Source organism: Lichenostomus cassidix, chromosome 5, assembly GCF_008360975.1.
Source record: "Lichenostomus cassidix isolate B80296 chromosome 5, HeHo_3.0, whole genome shotgun sequence".
Classification (NCBI taxonomy): domain Eukaryota; kingdom Metazoa; phylum Chordata; class Aves; order Passeriformes; family Meliphagidae; genus Lichenostomus; species Lichenostomus cassidix.
This window is the reverse complement of record NC_139486.1, coordinates 55,287,452-55,311,615: the sequence shown is the minus strand read 5'-3', so window position 1 is coordinate 55,311,615 and position 24,164 is coordinate 55,287,452. Positions and strand designations below refer to the sequence as shown.

Here is a 24,164-nt window from a genome sequence, read left to right as displayed (position 1 = left end):
TTTTTAATCATCTCTTACGTAATTTTTTAACTAACAAATCAAGAGTTTTAGGATGGACAAGATGGATTGATATCAAAAGGATTGCTCTCTCTCATATTGGTGTTACATGAATACAAAAGTCAAGAGTTAATAACTAGATCATTTGTTTAAAATTTCCAGCCTGAAGCTCTTTACCACCATTTCCCTGGCAGCACATACACTTCTGTTTTAAATTGCAAATGTTATCACGAGAAAGAGTTATACCTCCAATCCAGCACTGAGTTTAACTAAGTGCAAAAGTTTCATGTTTTATAACTTTGTGTCGAAGTCTGAGCTGATCGATTCATGTGAATAATTCCAGTGGTCATATTTATAAAGTGTAAAGACTTATGCTCAGTCAAATTATGTTTTCAAAGCTTCTTAGCCTTTTTATCCATTTTCACCTAATATGACAGATTTATTACCAATCTTAATGATAGCATTTAGTACTGCTTCCAGATAAGCCTATGGTGAAAGTCAATGCCAAGTCTTACAACTGTGTTCAAATTTATTATTCTAATTAGTGGTAGGTAATTAATTGGCAACAAACAACTTATTGAATGAATTTAGCCCCCTCTTTGAACATAAATAATCTCTAATTTTTTTCTAATTCATCTTTACAAAATTATTCATGGGTATGCAATATAGCCAGGGCCAATTTCCACATCAATACAATGGCCAGCAGAACTCAACTCTCAGTGGAACCAGAGAGTGAAGAGCCATAGAGACAGTGCTCATTTGTCTTCAATTGCTTTACCTTATATTAATCACATCAAAGATCCCTGTAGATACATGATATTGTATTTGCACTGATTTTGGCAAAATGTTATAGAGCTAGCTGGAGAGATAGCTGAAAACCTACAGAGCAGCTTTAAGGTAGATAAGAATCAGATTCCTGGTTTTTAAGTGAATGCACTTACTGTGTAGATCATTCCTAAGGTAATAGAATCCTACAAATATTTAAGTTTTGTAATTGATGAGGCAAGATATAAGTTCAGCCAGACAGTTTACAGGGTGTTCTTTTTTTCCTCCTCAATTTCACCTACTTGTTTTCCAGTGGAACACTAGCAATCCCGCTTGCCTGTGACAACAGGTGACTTTAGTATGAATTATTTAATATTTTAGAACATATCAATAAAGGCTAGTTCCTAGGTTTTAAAAAAGTTAACAGGCTATATTGAAATGGCATTTTGATTTGCCTCAGTGATTACTCCGTTGTTACAGTTACCAAAGTCCAAGAGCTTCCCCAAATTAAGTCAGTAACAGATAATGTAAACCACAGCACTTCAATGGTTCTCAAAACAAAACAACTCAAGGAAAGGTGTACTGTATTCAGCCAGCTGTCCTGAAGTGTTTTGTGGAAGGCAGAACTTCATTAACCAGCAGTGATTACCCTCAGACATTTACCATTTCCTTATACTTCAGGAGTAGCTTTAAACCACAAAAAAGTATTAGAGATATGATCACTATTCTCAGGAAGCAGCAAGACAATAGACAGAATACATAAATATTGGCCAAAAACCCAGAATTACTCAAAGATCACCAATGTAGAAAAGTCTATAAGCAAAGTATAAACTCAGTAAGACTTTGTAATATATAAGGTATGATGTGTGAACTTACAGTCGTTCCATCAGGCCTCTTTAAAGGGCCATATAAATAATTTAGTGTTAAATGCTGCACCAGTGCTCTCCTCAGATCTTTATGTTTTTCTGAGAAATCCTCATTGTAAGTTGTCCCACTAAAAATGTCTGGAAATATTATACCAGCCCAGAATTACTGTACACTATATAATTACTTATTATTATACTTATATACTTATTAATACTATATTAATTATACTATACTAATTACTATATATATTATATATATATTCAGTACATACTACAGAATATAAGGAAGTCACTCTGTGAAATCACAGACTAGCTCAGTTTGTTGAATAGCTTATGAAAATCTAGGATATATTCACCATATACTAATCTTCTGTACATGGGTATAGTTTAAGTAAGTCCAGTCCTATCCAGCCTCCATCAGCTGAAGTGGTACTGAGGCACAGTTCAAGCTGGTTTTGAGGAGTTTTACTTCCTGCCTAGCACATTAAATTGCTAAAACAGTAGCTGTCTTGACAAACACTCAAGACACCGAGTTTCCAGAAGTTAAAGACCACAGTAAAAAAATATATTTATAAAAGAAATATAATTTCCTGAGAGAAAGGAGGAAAATGCCAAAAAGATCCACTATCAGCAAGTTAATGACAGTATAAGACTGATAATTGGCCTCTTTTCAGGCAAAGCTGAACAAAGAGTATGCTAATAATGTCACAATGATTAGCAATCAAAATATTGTTGAATTTACACTTGTATAGTATCATTAATTTGTACTAACAATGAATTGTATTTGCAGTGTTGTTACAAAATAGCAAACCAAGGAAAAGTTTTCAAAACCACCAAGCTTGTTGAACCCTATGATATTGGCATCTTCAGACTTAACAAACTGTTATGGACTCAGATCAGATTTAATGAGCTTTGATCCAACTTAAGGAATCCGCCAGACTTAGAAAGAGGCAATTTTAGCCACTCTAAAATTAGGACAAGGGATGAGGAAAAAAAATAAGAAACTGCTGACCAGGCTTTGTGAAGGGTATTCTTTTTTTTGTTCAGCATATTACCTGATGATTTGTAACTAACTAATCTCCAGTGCACAGACAAAAGCAGTGCTGAATTTGAAAGATCCCACAACTTGATCTCTTTGCTAATGACAGCCTGGGTCTTGCCAAAATGTTCAACAGTAATATATTTCCTGAGAGATGAGATAGCAGAACAGAGGGATCTTAGCTCTATTCTCAATGGCAGCATCCATGACTTTTGGCTTCATTTAGCCCAATGTAAGAGGAAAAGCACTGTTTCATGGAGCACTGCATGACAGATCTACTCAGAGCTTCTTTACAGGTTCTTCTAAGAGTTTAGAATCTGACATGGTGGCTGAAGTATGCTGATAGTCTTGGAGGGATATTGTCATCAGCATACATTTAAATTGCAGATTGTTGAGTACACACATAGCTCTCACCCTCATAAATAACAGGGGATGTTTCCTGCATCATGAAGGAGAAAAGTCAACAAGGCCAGCAACAGGAGAGAACGTGCTCAAGAGAGCTCATCCTGGTTCACTGCTGCCTGATGCTCAGGCTACACTTGTAATTGAAGGGGTCAGTGTTCCCCAGGACCTTGTAAGAACAATATGCTGCAAAAGAGAAGTCCTCATAAACACCTGGCAGGGAGGGAGAACCAGAAATGAAAGTGAGGAGGAGAAAAAAACCACTGGACATAATTTGGGGCCATGGATAGTGAAAATGCTCAGACACAATCACAAGCAATGACTAATTTGGAGACTAACATGAGAGTCCATGCAAATAGCACCAGCACCTCATTGAACGTTGTTTTTTTCTTCCTCCAAATCTGCCTTAATTTGTAGTTTAATAACAAACAGTACAGCTCTCTGTGCCTTATTCAAAGGAGTTATGACATGCATTATGAGCAGCAGCATTAGCCTTTCACCTTCTACTATTTACTCATTTAAGGTCCTAACCCTACTGATTAAGTAAAGCCTGGATTACTTAATGAAGGGAGCAACAAGCATTTTGCAGGGAGCTATGAGATCAGTACCACTCAGGAGACTAGAGAAATTTGGAGACCCTCATTCACATCTATTACACAGGAGCTCCAGCTAAAACTGTCAAAAAAAGGGTTAGAAAAAGACAGCTTGATGATGGCTTTTCTAAGATTCCCATCAGAGCATTAACCCTTCAACAGAAAAATTAAAAAGAAGATAACTAGCCACACAGTGTCACAAATATTGGAATGAGTTGGCAAAAATACCTTGGGTGGTCTCATTCAAATAAGAAAGCATTTTCCAATCAAACAAATTCAATATTTGTGCACATATTTATATGCTTCTGTAGAACTCAGAAGACTGAAAATGAAATCTTATGCCATCAAATCTTCTCTTTTGATGCTAGAAGCAACCAGATCAGATAACTTGTTCATAAATGACTTAATTACTCAAAAAATAATTTAGAGGGCTCAAATGTGTTCTGTTAAATGGCTATTCTATAATCACAGTGGGAGTGTGGTTGGAAGTTTCTTATTTTTAATCTAAATTTCTTAAAAACTAGTTCATTCCATTTGGTTTAATCTTTCCTTTTAAATAAGATTTCACCCTTGAATGCATTTCTAGAAAGCAAACACATGTTCTCAGCTTCTGTTTTGCAAGACTTAACAAGCAAAATTTTTCAGATTCCTTTTATGAAACTATGTCACTTTCCAGTCCCCCTGCTTTGAATGGCCAGATAGATTTGTAATTCCTGTATTTTTTTTACTAAAATACTTGATATCATGTTTGATAAAAAACAAAGTGAACTAATTTTCAGTGATATTAGTACACTCTTATCTCCACCAGAATTCTCATTTCATATGGTCTAGGACTGAGATTTCTGCTTTCATTACCACATCTTACTGACAAAGGCAGTCACATTCATCTCAATCAACCAGCATACACAGGTCCTCCTCCTGTTTTTTTCCCACACAGAATAAACTACAGGTTGTTGCAGACTTTCTAGGTCTGAACTCCCAAATGCATAACCTTGGTATTTCAATTACTCACCCCTTTTCATCAATGCTTAAAGTCCACATCTAGTTCTTCATTTTGAGAAATAGCCTTTGTCATTACTCTTTGTCTAATCAATATTTTTCTGTATTTAATAGTAAATAACGTGTATAATCACTGAACTTCCTCTGTTCAGAAGGAAAATAAGGTAATTTTGTTTGCCCTGGAGAATGACAGCAGATTATTCATTACTATACATCTTTGGCAGGTTCATATTTTGGCATCCCATCTCCTGTTTTATTCCAAACCTTTAACTATTCCTTACTAGAAGGTCTTCCTTTTCCTTTCCAATTAAATATTATTCCACCCTTTCTCACTTCTCAGATATGAACATTATATTTTGCTATCTTACACTTGGAGTGACTACAAAGGTTTTCTAGTAAGTTCAGCTGCCTAAATAGAGGAATTTTCCTGCCTTTTTGTATAATAGGTTGTGTTTTGCTCCTGTCTCAGGCAAGTTTTTTTGTCTTCCCATTCACTTGATTGAGTCAAAACTAGATGGTTAATGTTCCTGGCTGGATTTCATTTTCATTTCTGCAGGTGTTGGACCTAAGAAAGCCAGTCTGATATCAACTGCAATTTTAAATGCAAATAAAGCAGGTTCAATAACTAAAACCAACAAGAAAAGCCAAACTCACACTACCTCTGCATTTCAAGCCACCCCTAAAAACAAAGGTTCAGGCTATATTCTCCCTTTTTCCATCATCCTTTGCTCATGACAATGTGCTTTATCATAAAACACTTGAGGCAAAAGTATTTTCACGAAATAGTCCAGCATTTTTTAACTGAAAATGGGAATTCTGAGCCACCTTGCTATTAAGCATATTTCTATGGAACAATTGCTTCTGGGTGATAATCATGGATCCCAGAGGATTGTAATATAAGCAGAAAACGTGAAAAGCCAACTTAAAATGGGATAAAGAAATGAAGTTCCAACACTCCTTAAAATTGAGAGTAGATTCCACCTCTGTCTTCAGTTTACTTTGGATGAGGCTTGGGTATGTGGGACTCATGATTCTTTTGGTGATGCTTATACTATATTTCCCCAAGGGAAAGAATCATGGATAAAGAATTTTAAGAACAACATAATCCCACATTGGAATTGAGAAGAGAGAAGCCATTGACTGAAAATACCAATACAATTAATGGGGAACGTTCTAGGGAACCTGATGGCTCAGCATCATCTCGAAGTAAAAAATTGGCACCCAAATCTGTGGTTTCCTAGGATTCTGGGATTCCATGGTTCTAGGATTCCATTACCCTGGGACTGTAGGATTCCATGACCCTAGGACACAATGACTCCAAGACTGTCTCCAAGGCAACCATAGAAGGTTGGTGCAAGAGGAAGCAGTTCAGCAAGAGGAAGGTGGTGCAGTTCAGCCACAGCCACTGCTGAGAGGCATTTGCTGGTAACTGACCTTCCATCATCCCCTCGGGTTAAGTCAAGGTCTCTTCAACATCTTTAGGCATTTAGGAGTAGAGGGAGAGCCTGACAAATGGATAAACGGATAAACTCTCTCTTTTGAGATTTAAAACTCGTAAATAAGCGTGTGAGTTCTGTAGCAGCAGTTCCTTGGCAGCACTTCATTGTTCCTTCTCTCCAGCAGAAGGATCTGCTGTACCCAACCTGCCCTGAACTACCCTGAGGCCAGGCAGGGCAGCTGGGGAATGTCTTCCTCATCTGTCTGCAACCAGCTTGTCAGGCCCCTCCTTTCCTCTTCAGACTTGGGGGACTTTGTCTCCTCTTTCATCTAAAATTCTGGACTTCTCTCTTCTCAAACGTGGCCATTTCTGGTTTTCGTCTCTGAGTTTTGCACCTTCCATACCTTCTTCCTCACCATGTGCTGGTGGAGGTTCTTTGGGCAGCTGAGTTTGGCACTAACAGCAAAGGCATGCCCTGAGGAGCACCTTTGACCTCCAGCTATTTTTCAGGGCTAGAAAGGATGTGAAAGCTTTTATTCCAGTGTGAAGCTTCTTCTTCTGCTTGAGGATCTGAATCTTGTGTCATTCCACCTTTCTTTTTCTTTCAAGGAAGGATCTGCCATGCCTATAGGAATCTTCTGGATGCTCCTTGTGCTGATAGCAGCCGTTGACATCAACCAGCTGCTCTTCTCCTCTAAAGAGAGTCAAACTGTTTCTAAGAACAGGGAGGAAATTCTTCAGAGGATGAAGGACCAGGAGGTGAGCCTTCGGCTGCTACTTCTGCGCTTGAGGAAGGAAATTGAGGACCTGGAATCCAAACAGGATGCTCTGAGAGGACCACCATTGAAACTGAAGGTCCAGCAGTACCTGTACAAAGTCCTTCTCTTGACTGTCATTACGCTGTTCAAGCTCTGGAGATAGCATTTGCAGGCAGTGACTTGTCAGCGCAGTGGAGAAGAGACTGACATGGTGTTCCTGGGGAAAGCATGGAAAGGAGTGCCCGTCCCTGACAAGAGTCTTTGTGCTTTGTAGGGGCATTCACTTTCACATGGACAGAACTGTTGCAAATCTTTGTTTAGTTGTAAGGTTCCGTTACTTTTTAAATTTCTTTGTTCCACAAATAAAAAAATTATGTTTTCATGTGTTAAGAATTTCCAGGGTTTTGTATTGATTGTTATACATCCTAACTTCTGTTAATGAAATAAGACTGATTAAAGCAAAGGAATAAACTCATTAGAATTGTTTGCTTTCAACCAAACAACTTCATTTCATTTTTTGCCTCTGGCATTTTCCTTGCATTGTGCATTACTGTCACAGGCCAAACTGCAAACACCACAGAAATGGAGACCATGTTTGCAAAACAGTCCTATGGATGTGCAGCACATCTTTAATGATGCTAAATGGACAGAAACTTAGAGGAAGATGGTTCAGAAAGTGGATATAGATATTTTGACTGGAAAGCAGGGAAAATAGAGTTTAGCATTGTTTGCTCCAGGAAGAAGGCAGAGTTGTTTGTTTAGAATGAAATCTTGCACTGTCACCCAGTGCTGGCAAGAAAGGTAAAGAGTAGATAATAAAAAAGCTTAAATGTGTTTAATGCTGATGACTGGACTTAATGACAACAAACCACTTCTAAACTGAACACTAAATCTCAAAACCATAACACTTTAGGAAGGAGTTGTAGGAAATACTTTTTTCACTGGTGTCAATAGATTTTCCCACCCTATGCAGTTAAGAAAGGATTTCACTCCTTGAATGCATTAGTGGACATTTGAATGCACAGTGAACACTTTGAACTTACAGGGTTTGGAGAGTACTCTGCAGGATGCAAGGAAACACTGCCCAGGCACAGTGTAGGTTGCACATCTGTTTAAACAAATGAGAACTCAATAGGATTATTTCCAAGTTTGATTTCTTTCCATTCCATAAGCAAAGGAAACAGAATTCATTCTTCAGGAACGAATACAACACATGTGATGGGGATTGTGCATAAGCAATGAGTACTGTGCCAAGATGTCTGGAATGGTGCAAGAACCACCACCCAACAGGCTGAGGCACCCAGACAGATCCCATCTTTTCAGGGGTCATGACTGACCACGCTGGTTCAGTAAACTAATGAGCCCTTCTCACAATGTTTTCTGAGTAACTCAGGATTAAGGCTGTATGCTTTGTGCTTAATTTCATATCAGAAAGAGAAATGCAATATTTTCCTCTTTTTGCCCTTCTTATCTATACAGCTGTGATGGGAGGCTGTACACAGCCAGATTTTGTTTTCTGAATCTCTTAAAACTTGTGTGGCTCTCCAGCCACAATAATGTTACTTAGAGCAGAGGAACAACCTAGTGGATACATTCAAGCAGAAATTTCAAAAATTGGGCTCCACTTTTTGCTTTCCTGCTAATATTATGAGAAGTTTTATTACTTCCCACCATCATTCTCTCCTGCTAAACTCTCTTCTTTCCTCAGCTTAGCCTATGAAGTGACACTTCCTTGGTTTTGCACTCAGCTTTGCTCACAGTGTCATCTTGATTGGAGCTTCCAGATGCTACTGTAACACAATAGTGGAGAAAGGCAAAAATCTAAGTTTTTCCAAGCAATCCTGAGAAGAGTTCTGAGGGCCAAATAGGAAAAGGAAAAGAATGGTTATTTTTACAACCATAGAGTTGCTTTTGAATGCTGGACAACAGCAGAAGTGTGAAGAATTCTTGGACAAGAACACTCTCATTAAAATATAAAATTCAAAGCAATTGGATTCCAAGACCTGAAATAGACAAGAGTTCAGTAAGGTTCTTCACAGGACTGAATGAGGTGAAGAAACAAACACAGGCTGGTTTCCTGGCAAAAGTAAAGATGAGTGGTTTAGGAATCCTGCAGAGCAATCTGCTCACTCCTTGGAAATAATTCATTAGTGAGGACTTTTCACCTTACTGCTGTTCACAGCAATTCATAATATGAGGTGTAAAAGAGGAGCAAGGGAGAGAGCAAGTGTGGCTGATGAGAGCCCCACTGCACAGGTGTCAATCTCCACCTTCACAGGGGAGCAAGTGAAAAGAATTGCAAACCCCTGAGGATAGAACCGGGTGGCTTTTACACACACCAAGAGATTACAAATGATGACAAAAAAGAAAAGACAGAATAAGGTTTGCTTCTTTTTCCCCCTTCTCAGTGAGTGGAATGAAACAGCATATCTATTTATTCCTCTTCATTTAGCAAGAGCAGGGTTTGGGTCACTGTCAGTGAATCTCTGGCACAAATGATTATCCATGATTCATAAGGGCTCCACATTCTGCAGTGCATTAAAAAAAGAGTAGTGATGTTTAAAAAAAAAAAAAAAATCATTCTTGTATCATTACACAAAAAAGAAGCCAATTATACCTTCTTAATTATTTATTTAGCAATAATAAACTCTTAGCGGTCATCAAAGAACCTGGAAAACAGCTAACAGAGTGTAAAAGTGTAGAGAACACCATTGTTTTGCAGGAATACATCCCAAGTTCAGTGAATTAGCCTTTGGCACCAAATATGAATAAATGGATGTTTTATGGGTGTGCAATATTTTGCATTAAAAAAACAATTACAGGATGAGTGGAACTAGGTTTTTGTCCTCTTATAATCCTTCATGGTACCTCACAGCACATCAAGCAAATCGGATTTGAAAATATATCAGAAATGGAAGCAATGAAATATTGCATCATATTAAGTCTGTTATTGTCATCAGCTTTAGCTAAAGGAATTTATTTCATATAAATTACTGTGAGATAACAGAATTTCCTCACAAATGAAAACTTCATGTGTGAAACACACACAAAGTAAAGATATTCACTGAATATTCCCTTTTACTTTCCCTTTTCCAGCCTGTATTACGATAGCAAGGTCTTCCCAGGAAGGTAAAAAGCACTGTGTTTGCCAAGTGTCTGATTAACAATCCTTTCCTTCTGCCATCATGTAAGAAAATAACTGACTTCACTGTACTGAGAAGCAAATAAAGTAGATTCAGTTTTCTATGTGATTTCTGTGTTCTACTGTTATCCAGAGTGCAAGAATAAATCAGTTTAGCTTTATTAAAGGGTTTTCTTCACTTCATAAAATTTTCAAAGCACCTGCTCAACAGCTTTTCAAAGTCTATCAGTTCTCAAGCAAGATGTACTTTCCTGTAGCTGCCACTAATACAAAAATCCAGGCAGGAATCTCAGCACTAATTTGGCACATTGATTGCAAGCAAAAAGACGTGTAATTTGGATCCCACTTCTGAGCTGACATCTCTTTCTGGAAGAACTCAATGTCCTGAAGCCCAAATTCTAAATTTAAAATATCTTTCATAGGCTTAACACTGTGTATTACGGGCCATCTCTAACTTGGAGAGAAATGTTTCTCTCTCTAGTGTCCCTCTTCTCCAAAAGTTTTATTCAACTAAATTCATTCTTAGACAGGACATTACCCAACTAAAAGAAAAGCAGCTGAAACTTCCTCCTGAAATCAGAAGAAAACGTGCAATTATGCAACTCCTACCTGGGGAAAGATTCATCATTTCTCTTCAATATACTGCAGAAATTATTAATTTAAACAGACATGTTCTTCAAAAGGCACTGATAGGTACCTCTGTTCCCCAAACCAAACAAGATAATGTCTCTGATTTCTTGCCTCTCATTACTGCTGGCAAGACAGCAGTAGGCAAAGACAAGGCAAAGACAACCCATTTCCAATGGAGAGCAGAAAGGAAATGCCAATGAACTTATTTAAGGCTCACCAAAAACATTCACTGAAAACATGAAGAAGGCATAAGCAAAACAAGAGCCATTCACCACAATTTCACACTTTCAAATTATACTCAATTCTCTGTGTAGGAGGCAGGGGTGCAGGAGAATCAACACTACACACTGCAAACTTACTCCAACAACTGAGTCAGTAAAAACATCATTAAATATCCTCTGTCTGTATTTTCTGAGATGTGTGCTGACGACCAAAGTTGTGTGCTTACGTCTTTTCCCTTCCCACCTTTTTTACACCACTATGACCCCACAGACATCTGACCTGAACTTGGAAGTTTTGAGGACTTGAGGTATTCCAGACTGCACTATTCAGGTCAAAGTCTTATAGTGAGGTTTTGAAGAGCAATATTGATAAAAGTGTCATTGGTCCCACTGAGACTGCAGAGGGACCTTTATCCATGAAATATCACCTTTATCTCACAGCACTCCTGGTCTATTAAATCTATGGTTGGATTTTCCATCAGGCATCATGTTACTGGCACTAAACTCTCCTGTACTTCCCAGCTGTGTGGAATGATGGCTGGTGACAGCAGGAGTGAAACCATGACAGGACACATGGAAATTAAGTCAATATCTTATTTGTGTCCATATACACACAGTTAAAATCAAATGTCATGATGCTTTACATAAAAAAGTAACTACCAGATGCATGAGACTACAACCCAAACATCGAAACGTTGTTTAACATATCAGATCTAGCAGTGGCTTGCTGTTTTCTGAGAAATTTTATTGCTTCTGTCTTTATCTCCTCTTCCCCTTTTGTTTTTTAATCAGATCAGTTTTTATGTACCCCTTTGCACAGGTGCCTAACAGCGACAGCATTCTGAGCTTTCAGCTTCAAAAAAAGCTTGGAGAATAGCGGAATAGTGTTAAAGCAAATAGCAGCAGCATTTTGCTGCCTATTAGCAAAAAGTTTTACTATTTCCAACATAAAAGAATGCTTGAAATCCTAACATGTCTTCTCTTATATAACTGTAGTAAATAAGCTAATCTGTACCACATTTATCTGACTGAAGTAGAAAACTTTTTCCTAACAAGCTGCAGGGATGTATACAGACCTCTGATGATAATGGGCTGTTTTCACCATTGATGCTCTTTGAGATACAAAAGTAAACTCACTTCTAGTTATAGATTACTTAAGGACCTAAATTGAGAAGCAGCACTGTTTTACTCTGGGTACAAGAGTGATTGGAGGCTCTGCATAGGTTCAAATAAAACTAAGGTTAATATACCTGCAGGAAGCAGATACAGTTCCTGTATCACTTTTGTGAAATATTATGCACATTCCAGCATATCCATTTCCTCTTTCCTGATTCATTTCATGCTGAGGTGATCATATTTGTCAAAGGCATTTCTTCAGGGTTTGAAACAGGTAGAGGCACTGGAAAAGTGCAAAGTGTGGCTTTGCCTGGTTTCCATAGAGGGTCTCCATGTAAGCATCATTGTACAACATTAACACATGTCCCTGTGAAAGCACACATTGAGGGGGATCCAAATAAAATGCTGAAGAGGGAAGAGAAAAAGTGATGCAACACTCAAAGCTGTGTGAGCTAATTGTGGACTTCCAGTACCTAAAGGGAACCTACAAGAAAGATGGAGAGAGACTATTTACAAGAGCATGACAGAACAAGGGGAAAGGCTTCAAACTGAGAGGTTTGGATTAGATATTAGGAAAAAGTTCTTTACTGTGAGGGTGCTGAGGCTCTGGCACAGGTTGCCCAGAGAAGCTGTGGATGTCCCATCCCTGGCAGTGTTCAAAGCCAGGCTGGATGGGGCTCTGAGCAACCTGCCCTAGTGGAAGGTGATCCTGTTCAGGGGGTTGGAATTGGATCACGTCTTTAAGGTCCCTTCCAACCCAAGCCATTCCATGATTCCAACAGGGGTGTAACCTCCCCACATATCTTTGGTTTTCTTTGTAACCTGTCTTTGCAAGCAATTCTAAGAAAATCTCAGCTCAAGTGTCCTTGTCAAAATCGTGTATACAAAGTGGAAAGAGCAGTAATGCTAAAACATTCCTTGAGATGCACTGGGGGGATAGCAGGAAAGAATGTTATATGTAAAAAAAATAAGTTATAATCCTCAAAGAGGATGGACCACTGGAAAAATTACTTAAAGACAGAAGTAAGCAGAACGCACAGCAAATGGCAATAAGATTTTGAAATTTATGGAGCCCATTTTACTTCTTCTAAATGTAGCTTTAGGCTTCTTTCTGGAAACACAGAACCCCTCACAGATTTGCTAGAAGAGTAAACCGAAATCAAACTTTCTGTGCTTTCGCCCTATAACCAGTGTACTGGATGTATATCATATATATCCCTATTCTGTGTCAAGTTAAAAAAGATGGACAAATGCTGTCCTAAGTTTTAATAGAATAAGCATCAAAACCATTCAAAAACCTTCCCTGTTTCTTCCACAAAAACACATACACACATACACTGGAATTTAATTGGTGAGCAAAGCACAGTATCATTTTTTAGATGCTGTTAAATTCACAAAGATTGTTGTGGAATCTGTTGAGGTATGTAAATTGATGTCAAGCTGCTAAATAGTAAAAAATGCTCAATTTGAGAATTTACTGAGCACCTTGCATTTGCAGCAACTGGGATCAAAGTGCATTTTGAAATTCCCCCTTTCACAGCAGGGCACCTGTGCAGCAGTTTAGTCAGTTGGACTGTTTTCACATTTTACCAAGAAAAAAAAAAAACATTTTCAAAGTTACTGAGATCAACCTCTCATCCAGCAGCTAAACAGAGAATGTTCAGTACAATTCCAGCCCTTTGGAGCAGAACAAAATATCTTATTTTCCCTTGGCAATAGCAGCTGATTGCTTTCCAGGTTGCTCCTGATACTTTAGCCAAGAGCAATAGGGGGTCAGACTAAGCCAGGAGTGTTCCCATCTAATCTCTTCCTGATTCACCCTCACAACACAAACACAGCCCTCACGCCTCCACAGCAGCCCTGTGCCACAGGAAGGCAGGCTTGAGAAAAGTTTGTTTGCTCCTAAATGAGATGGAAAAATTAGCTTTATGCCTGAACCACTGTTGAGAGAAGTTTCTGTCAAAACAACATAAAAATAAAATTATGAAGGTATATTGCTCTTCTATAATTCTCCCCCCTGACTTCCTGCTGGTTGCACTGGACTATAAAAGTGTTAAGCAATAGTAGCTTTTGAGGATGGTTATTTGAAATTTACAAGCCTAAGGACTTCCTTGGTATTCCAAAAACTGAGAACCCAAATCAAACACCTGTGAATGAAGGACTCTTCACTGCTGCAGACTAGACACTTCTAATATCCACAGGGTCACTTCCATTACACCTTAAAGACAGGATAGAATGGCAGATTTTATGCTTGAAACATTAACTTTAGTATTTTAAGTGAAATAGTTTTGAAAGTTGCAATTTAAAATAAAAAAAGTTTTAAAAATAAAGTAAAAAGTGTCATTTAGCATCAAAGGCACAAAGCATAGAAACCTCTGGCCCAGAATTCCAGCCTGGCCTGTAAGTCAGCCTGCAGACAAAGTAAGGCTCTGAAGAGCCTTACTTGGGATTCTGGGGAGCAAGGTTTATGGTCTGAATAGGTATCATTAGCAGATTTCACTGCTTCCCAGTTCCAGTATTTGTCTGCCCACTAGCATTTATCCCAGAGTTAAGTTGTCTAACACATAATACATCAAAATCAAAATGCTGATTTCATGTGCAGCCAGATACCGAACAAAATAGTTTTTGCTCTTTAGCACTTCCCCAAAAGTTTGTTTTCACCTATCTTGTCATCCATTTAACAGCCTCAACTATTTGGATACCATTGCTTAGTTCTTCCCTTTTTCCTTCAATAATTTTCTCAGCTTTTCCCTGGTTTGCTCTTGTTTAATCTTTATCCTGAGCTCAGTCCTTCTGATGTTAAAGCTATTGGAAAAATATTCCCATAACTTTAGCTGGAAAGAATGTTATATTCTTGATGTAGATATTTTCTATACTTTCATGGTAGCCCTGAACCAAATTCAACAATTCAACCCACAAATAGCAAAACACAAAGTTGAAATAGCTGAAGCATTGTTTATACACACAACATACTGAAAAGCTGTTTCTTTAGGAAAAAATAAAATACTACCTATAGTCCTTTATGAGTATTGCCCTAAATAAAACAATGTGTGTGTGTATATATATTTTCACTTTACCACGTTCTCCGAAATACTGTGAGGAGCAAAACAAAACTGGAGTTGTTAACAGTCACATTTCAGCTTGATATTAAACTTCTGTTTGCACTCCAAATCCTTCAGGGTTAATATGAGCTCATAAACCCAGCCACTAACAGACACGAGGCAATTTAATGAGACTAGAAATGGGGTCACACCAACCAGAACATTTCTTAAGATCATTGTATTATTTGTCAAAAAGGTAAAATAACAAAAAAATAATATTTACAAAGTTGAGGCATTGTTCTTATAGCTTTCTTAAATTTGCTCATTACAAGTTACTGAAAAACTGATTACAAGATCCTCTCAACCGTCCCCAGGCAACAGTGAACCAGATCAAGAGAGACCAGGCAATTAAATAAGGAAGAAATTCCCAGGAAACATGAACTGAAGTGACTAAGACTGTATTAAACACATTATAGTACTAGTATTTGCCCTAAATAGCTGAAAAAAACAAGTCATAGTAAGAACATTAAAATATTTTTAATGAACGAATTATTTTTTTAAAAATTTAATTGTGGAAAATCACCTCAGAAATATAAGGTATATATAGGTTCTTATTCATCATTCTCTGTTATATAGCCCTGCTTGTAAAGAGAGTTTAATGAACTCACTTGCCAGGCAACACCACTGTGAAAATGATGATAAAACCTAACATATGGAAGGAACAAGCTGGGTTTTGTGAACAGAAACATATTCTTTGCATTTATTGGAAGCAGCTCATAGGTAATATTTAACATTTCCCAGCTACCACAGTGCAGGAGGATGATGCACCCACAGCAGGCATACCAAGGCACTTGAGCTCAAAACATAGTGCTCTTTAAGTACCATTGAAATACAAACTTGTAGAGACAGCCTAGGAAGGATTTCTATTGTGTTTTCCCCAGCTGAGCTGGAGAACAAAGATGGGGAAGGTAAAGTGGTTTGACTGAGGCAAGAAGATTAATCAGCATTACAACCAGGACAGAATCAGGAGGAATGATGTCTGTAGTACTAAATCAAAGTTCCAACAAACCATACTGCCCTTTTGAAGGCAGATGACAACACCATCTTTTGCTCAAAATAAGTCAAAAACTAATTCAGTGAATTTGATTCCTTGAGCTTTATGATCCCTTCATTAGTCTGATCTTTGTTTTCAAGTTCCATGAACATTATTTCTGATAAGGAGAACGACTTTGTTCTTTCCCTCTATTAGCACAGTAAAGGTGAAGGTCCCTGGAATGCTTCAAAGCAGCTTGAATTTTATACAGGAAAGATATTTTTGATATGCTGAAGTAAAAAGACAGGATTTCACCCTTAATTTCCTTCCAGGGTTAACTAGAACAATTCCAGCTACATTACCAACGTGATAACGACAGTAATAAAGACTAAATTTTAAAGGGAGAGAGAACTATGGAACTTTTGTTTCCATGGCATGCCATTTGATTTCAGCACAGTCTATTTATTATGATAATAATTTACATGTTTTGCCTCCCATGGCATTAACAATTTTCCCTTTTAATTTGCAGGTGGTTTTCCATATCTTTCCCTTCCAAAAAAACCAAAAAAAAAGACCAACATGTCATTGGTTTCAATGTTGTGCCAGGAAGAATACTAAAGCTAAGTATTATTTAATGTCAGGAAGCTCACAAAGACAATACAGTAATCAGGACTGTGGTTCCTAGCAGCTACCCATGGCTGAAACATTATGACATAACACAGCATTATTGCATGGGAACTCAACCCAAAGAGGGGTTGGAGTAAGGGTTTAGGAGGTTTTTTCTAAGGATGTATGGCAAATTACCAAGATACCTAGATATTTCAGTTAAGACTGTATCAAAATTAAGAAGATTCAGGTTTTGACTTTTGCCCCCCCCCTTTTTTTTTTTTGAGAGAGAGAGAATTTATGGGACACCACCCATGAACTAAAAAGGAATACTGTTAATGCTAAGGGAAGTATAAAGTATAAATCATTATCATAATAGAAAATGGCAAAATAAAATTCTGGGTAAAAGTACTAAGATAACAATATGAATAAAATTACTTTACAATTAAATTCCATGAGCTTCTCATAGTATTTTTAAAATATTCTAAATTTCTAAGAACCCATCTACCTGGCCAGAAGATTTCATAAAGCAGAAAAGTATCCAATTGCAATAAAAATATTTGGTAGATGAAAATAAATCAGAGCATTTACATTAATTAATGCATCATTCACGTTATTATACAGAAAAACAAGCTGATAAAGACCAGAATGCAAGTTAAAAAAACACAGACCACAAGCAACATCAGAATGGTTTGAAAAGCTCTCCCTAGCATCAGTGAAAGCAGAGAAGCACAAACCACAGAGTCAAAGCCATAAAACAATGGCTAGAAGAGCAAATTACAGGGTGTAAAGTTGGCAGGATTTGTTGTCAAAAAAACTTCATGCAATAGTTGTGAAGATACAGTCAGAAACCATCTTCTGTGCCTGGCAGATAAGGTCACCTAAAATTCAGGCACATTTCTGTCACTGTGAATTCAAAGACATTAATTTGAGGGGGTTTTCTGCAAAGGATACCAAGTCCCAAACACAAGATAGTCACTGTGCAGATAGCAACTGCTTTTTCTCTAAGACACAAAAAGAAAGGAGCCTCTTCTATAGACTTCCATTTCAAAAATACACATTCTCAAAATAATATGGAGAATTTCTTCCATAATAAAGGCTGTACCAGCACTACCTTGAGCTCTTTGCAGTGCTTGTGTGCCACATGCTATGAAACGTTACTGACCCTGATGAGGGATTCAGAACAAACTCTTAAATTGTCTTTAAGGATGAAAGATGGTCCTTGATCTTTTAAAAGTAGCTTCCAAGTAACATCAAGCCACAAATGTGAAATACCAAGTTTAACAAAGGAAAGGTCTAGTGAGGCCAGTCAAACAGATTAAATTCATCAGTTTGTTCACATTTTAAAGTCACCATAACTTCACAATTATTATAATGGACAAACTCAAATTTCCTCCAGGTTAAAAGCCAAAATTCTTTTGTGACTTCTACAGTTCAACACACAATATTTTACAGCATAGCTCTGGGAAGTAGAATAACATATTTCTACAGCACATTATACAACTAAATGTAAAGATATAATGATAAAACTCTCGGAAGGAAAAGGTTAGAAAATTTCTTGCATTCTGGCAGACTTACAGACCCCAAAAATGTCCAAAGTATAAGTGAAATGCAATTATTTTTGCTGCTTGCTAGCTAAACTGCTGACCTACATTTTAACATCCTGACTAGAGGAACAGAGATATTTTACCCATGGATTCAAAGGAAAAAAAAGAAAAAAATCTGTTGAGTTCATATTCCTCATGAATGCCACAAAATGATGGCAAATCAATAGTTGCTGCTTTACTAACATCACCCTTTGGACTTGGTCAGCTAGCATGTCTGAAAATCCTTCCCAGAAGGACCATATGGATTCACAAATCTGTTTTACTACCACCATCAAAACTCCCTACAAACAGCCCAGCTTTCAGTTTGGTTACAGGTACAATATAAATCACTGAAGTCAAAAATATTTCATATTAAGGTGAGCTCCATTTCTCAATCTATAAAATTGCTGAATTGTTGCAGAATAAGCTGACTGAAAGGAAAACAATACAAGGCCAGTAAATGAGATCTCATTAGTGCCTTAAGCTATGCAAAAACTGATTTTATTTCTTGCCACTAGAAGGTAATTTTATTGCATTATTGGCAAGGCACCCTCCTTTCTTCTCTCATAATCTATTCCTACAGCCTATTGCAAAAGGAAGTTTTTCAAAACACATTTTCAATTGCCCAGCAAGCATTCAATTATCAAATGATTTTTAAAAACTGAAAGCAGTAATTCATAGAACCAAGTAAGCACACTGAACTTGGAATTCTGAAAATTTTCTGCTCTAGCTCTTGTATTACAAATAACTTACCTTTTTTTTCTTCTAGAGTTTTGTTGCAGTCTTTATCTGACTACTTTTAAGGAACTTCAAAAAACAATCTAAATAAAACTAATCATAGGGAATGTAGGATTCTAATTAACAGGGAAAGATCTGTGCACAGCTAGCAGCTTGTAAATGCAGGGCAGAAATACAAATGTTTTCTGCTTTGCATGGAGTTATTGTTAGACAAGAAGTTCAGTTTGTAGACATAGGTGGGAAAAGCCAGAAATACAGAACAAGTCCTTGGTTTTCAGCAAACACTATAGGAAACTGAAATAGAAAGAATTCAGCACTTACAGAATATGTCTAAAAATGTGGGATGTATACAATCCCTGATCAGACAAAGCACTTAAAGCAGTTTTACTTAAACATGGGTTTATGATTAATTGTTACTGAAGCACAGTCCTATAACTGAAGGCTGGGACACCTTCCAGTAGACCAGGCTGCTCAGAGCCCATCATGCTCTTTTGATGCAGCCCAGGATACAACTGGTTTTATGGGCTGATAGTGCACATTGTTGACTCATATGTAGCACTAGGTTTTCCTTCAGTTTGTTTTGTTAATTTTATTTTGGTTTTATTTTGTTGCTGGTTTTGGGTTGGGAGGTACTTGGCGGGGAGGAGGAGTGGGAGTTTATGGTGACAATTGTGGTGGTTTTTTTTAAGCTCATTTCCATACAATATGATCCTTTTTTCTTTTTAAAAAGTTTCTAATTACCCTATATTTCTCACAATTGCAGCCCTGAACTGAACACATAATCCAAGAAGCCAAAACAACAACCTATTTCACTTTTGGTTACGAGTACTCTCTCTTTAATTGAATGACTTCAGGTTCAGAACTGTCTTAAGCTTAGTTTACTATCCAATATGGAAAGAATATAAAACCTCATGTCTACAATGAAAAAAAGCCTGTGCAAACTACAGTTTTAACTCACAGAAAACAAGAAGGCCAATGAACTTTCATTAGACAGGGAAAAGGGCAGAGGTAGAAGAGAAAGGTAGGTTTTATTCCAGGTGGAAAAGCTCATCAGAACAATGGAAAAAAACACCAACATAAAGATGAGGAAAGGGTATCAACATTTTCCCAAAGCTACACTAAAAATAGATACTTCAGAATGGGGCTATACACACATTTCACATGCCATAGTGAACTGGCCCTCCCTGATTAAAACAGATAATTTTATGGTTCTGTAAGGTGCTTTACGTAGGAATACAGATTTTGGACAGTAGCAACATTATTTTCTCTCCTAAGAAACAAAATCACTGAAGTTCCTAACTCATTGAAATATAAAAATAAAGTTTCTGCAACAATAAGTTGTGTTTTTCCTCAGGAAACTGCATAGTTTTAAACGCTGTATCCACAGCAGTCAAGATGTCAATTAAAGACAGCAGGTCTGACACTGTTAGAAAACCATTAACACAGTGACTCAATACTCTGGGGACTCCAATACAAGCTGTGATTTCCCATAAAATCCAAGGAAAGAGTGTAAACAACTCATGCAGCACAGAGACTTGGTTGAAGGCCCCAGATTTCAATTCCTCACACAGCCAAGATAACTGCTGACCCCAATGACCGCTGTGGATACACTTGGAATCTGTTTGCATGTTTATGGTACACTTTTCCTATGGACACAGATATCCTTGCTTGGGGATCTGCCTGGTTTGGGTTCTGAAAGGTTATGACCTAAACATGAAGCAAGCTGTGGTTGGGGTCCTACACAGGATTAACCTCAGCTGGATTTGAGCTGCCTTTTCCCTGAGCCAGTCATACCTCCTTGCCTTGGATACAGGAACAATAAAGATTTAATAATATTTGATTCTTGTTATTTTGAAAATTCCCTTAATCCTTTTTGATTCCCTATAGGAGTCATATCACTCCTTTCTCTAACCCAGAGAAACAATCTCATAAAAATTCCATTTGTTTGGAAAAGCTTTTATGTTGAGTGGGTTTTGTTGGTTTTCTTAATAATCATGAAAAGCATATGGTACAGCTCCTGATTTTTTTTTTATTTAGTCCATATGTGTTCTTACTGCTGAATTCTTAGGATAAAAACACCTTTTCTTATTTTCAGTTCCAGCCTTCTCTGTGCCTTCACCTTTCTGACCACTGACAACTTCAGTCTGCCCATTTCTTACAGGGGCTTTATTTGAAATAACCCTCATCTGTAGGAAAAAGGATTCTTTTTCAAAATAGAAACAAAAAATAAAATAGGAGCTTTACATTTTATTATGGGTGAAGGGGAGTATTTATTTATTTACTTATTTTTAAATTTCACTCTAAAGAATTGCCCTGCTGATTCAAGCTCTTTGTCAAAACATAATGCTTGTTGCCTTATGGGATTTTCCAAATCACTTTGTGTGCTAAGACACAGTGCAGAGTCCTTGTAGGGTGGTTTTGTTCACCCAGCATGGCAGAGCTTCACTTCCCTGAACACTACATACCTGACTCTCAGGCAGTTTCCTTTCCTAGAAGTCACCAGACTGTGAAATTCAGTGCTCTTCAGTTCAGTGCTGCTGTCACCTCTAAGTGCATTATTCCTTCTCCACATTTCCCCTTGCCAACATGGAGAGACTCAAGCTAATTTGCACAATTATGCATTGTTAAACAAATCTTGCCACCATCAGCCTGGATCAGCCTTTGGCCACACACAGGACCTGTTCCCTTGGTTCAGTTTGCAGCTAGTTTTCTACTTCTAAGTCTTAACTAACCTACTGTTCTTAGCATACCTCTACACAGTTTCTTCCAGAATAGAATATATTTATATGGTGTTAATGTGACTGTGAGTTTAATAGCATTATCAAAGTATCTGCTGGAAGAGTGATGTAAGGAAGTGTAGAGAATTATCAAATTACTGATGAAGAAAAGCATTGTATTTTGAGATTGTATGCTAGCAACCAGTTAATGATAATGAAGAATCACTGTCTAACCTGAAAAAAAAACCAAAAAAAACCAAAAAACTATGGAAAATACAAACACTTAAATCCTTTTTATTTCTGATTTTATTCCTGGCTTCACCTTCCTTTCTCCTTCTCCCCCTAAACAAAAATAAAATAAACCTAGTTGTGCCATGTAAAGACTGTAGGTTACAGAATTTTTTTTTTTTTTCTTTTCATGGAATCTCTATTATGCTAGAAGCAAAACTACACTACACAGAGACAGACACTAGATAAGTTTTTTTTAAATCTGTTGATTAGCAGAGTCACCAGTTTCTCCACTCCCAACAGGGCACCACAGACTAGAGGCATTGTACCATAGACTTCATATCATTACCATACTTAGAACAAGGTTAACCACGTTAAAGAAATTTATATTTATGGCTTTCAGCAGTCTTCACAAAGTACAGTGAGTTCCAGTCATTTCCATCCTAACTAAGGACCAGTCCAGGAACTGCAGTCACATTTCTTCTGCAAACATGGTCATCCATTTAAAATGATGGCTGCAGAAACACTGCCTTGATTTACCTGACTTCAGCTACACAAATTTGCAAATGCCTCAAGAAATGTATCTGGAATTTCCATATTCATTCTCCAAATTTTGTAGGAATACTACCTAATACTGTGTTTAAAAATGAGCTTTCAAGAATCTTCAGAGCCTCAAAGCAAAGTGCAGCTGCAGCCTCAGAAGCATTTAATCACTCAAATCTGGATGATAGAGTGCACCACTTACCGCTGAACTGGTAAGGAAAGGGAATCTAAGAGGTCCTCGCCCTTAAAAGCCATATTTATCCAATTCTTATGTGGGCTTCTCCATAGGCTGGAATCTAGAAAGAAAACAAACAGGCATTTAGCAAGCCAAAGGAATCTAGATATCTTCAGCCCAGGCTGGAATGGCATTGTCCTGCTCTTCTGTGGAGAGAACTCATTAAAACAATTAAAAATGCTTCTTTTCCACAGGTTCCCCACAACTCCAGCAGATAACCAAGGTCATTAAGCACATTTCACAGCAACAAAGGGTTTGCATATTTCTGAAGATCCTGGACTGCTGCACAGGTCAGAGCTGTCTGGGTTGAACATTTCTGAGTAATATTGAGGTATTATTTAGCCTCATTTATTTTATATTGACTTGACTGCTAGAGAAAATTCATTGAGTATTATAGTAATTCTTCATGTTAGTGTCAGAAAAATTGCAAGTGAGGTCCCTTCCAACCCTAATCATTCTGTGATATAATTTCAGGTTTGTTTAGTACTACATTTACAGAGAGGGTTTTGATGTCTAAGTTGCTGAAGTATTAGGCCCTTCCATGTAAAACAATTTTATTTTTCATCCATTTTAAGTGTTGCACACATCTTTCTCCCGCATGTTTTCCCTTTCTTCCTAGTGACCAAGAGATGTATCCAAACATTACTGTGCTAGAAAGAGACAAGAGAGGAGGGGAAAGACTCCTCATTTTCACAAAAGGAAGGGGTGCTGCCTCCTTCTCTCTTCTTTTAATTAGCCTCACCTTACATTAGGGCATTACCTACTATAAGTCAATGCATATTCACAGCAAAAATCATAGAGGATTTATTCTACCAAAAAAGGTGAAGTCATTTTCACTCACTCACATAGCTAGAAGAAAACTAAGGCAAAAGATTTGAAGGCAAATATTAATCCATGACTCAGGAAAAACAAGGAGGAAATGAATTCATTTGCACAAGAAGACAGGAACAGTGGGAAAATTATGCTCTCTTAGATGTGAAGAAAAAACTGGGGTCAATGGATCTCACTCCTAGAGGAAATACCTTACACAGGAAATTACTGTTGTTTGTGTCACCAAGTGAGGCAGAATGTTTTTGCTGGAGCTGCTGGTGGAATTCTGCTATTTGGTTATTGGCTGCATTGTGCAAGCTGAGTCAGCCAGCATTCAAGGTATTTTCCACCCCATATTGCTCTTAATTGACACAGAGTGGTCCTCAGTGCCTTTCCTAGCAAACTGATCTCATTACTAATGCATGGCCTTGTTTTTTCCCCAAGATCTCACAAACATGTCCTGAGTACATAAAAGTATTGCAACCAATGTAATGGATTTGCATGCTCCTTCCACTGTTAGCACCAGATTGCTTTGGTGATGGTGTCATCCCTACCCCCAGGTTTTCCTGGAAATAACAAACTGCATGTAATCCTTCTTTAGATGCATGTACTAAGAAGACTGAAATACAGGAGAAGAATCTGTTAAAAATACAAAACCAGC

General features: G+C 37.6%; 1 protein-coding gene across 1 annotated transcript in view; it reads right to left on the bottom strand.

Moving 5' to 3' along the window:
* INSC (INSC spindle orientation adaptor protein) overlaps positions 1–24,164 on the bottom strand; it is a 116,562-nt gene that overhangs the window by 56,029 nt on the left and 36,369 nt on the right. Inside the window, exon 2 of the mRNA XM_085063204.1 lies at positions 22,661–22,754. Within this exon, the coding sequence (XP_084919330.1) occupies positions 22,661–22,713 (53 nt within the window). The 5' untranslated portion in view covers positions 22,714–22,754. The remainder of the gene's footprint in view (positions 1–22,660; positions 22,755–24,164) is intronic.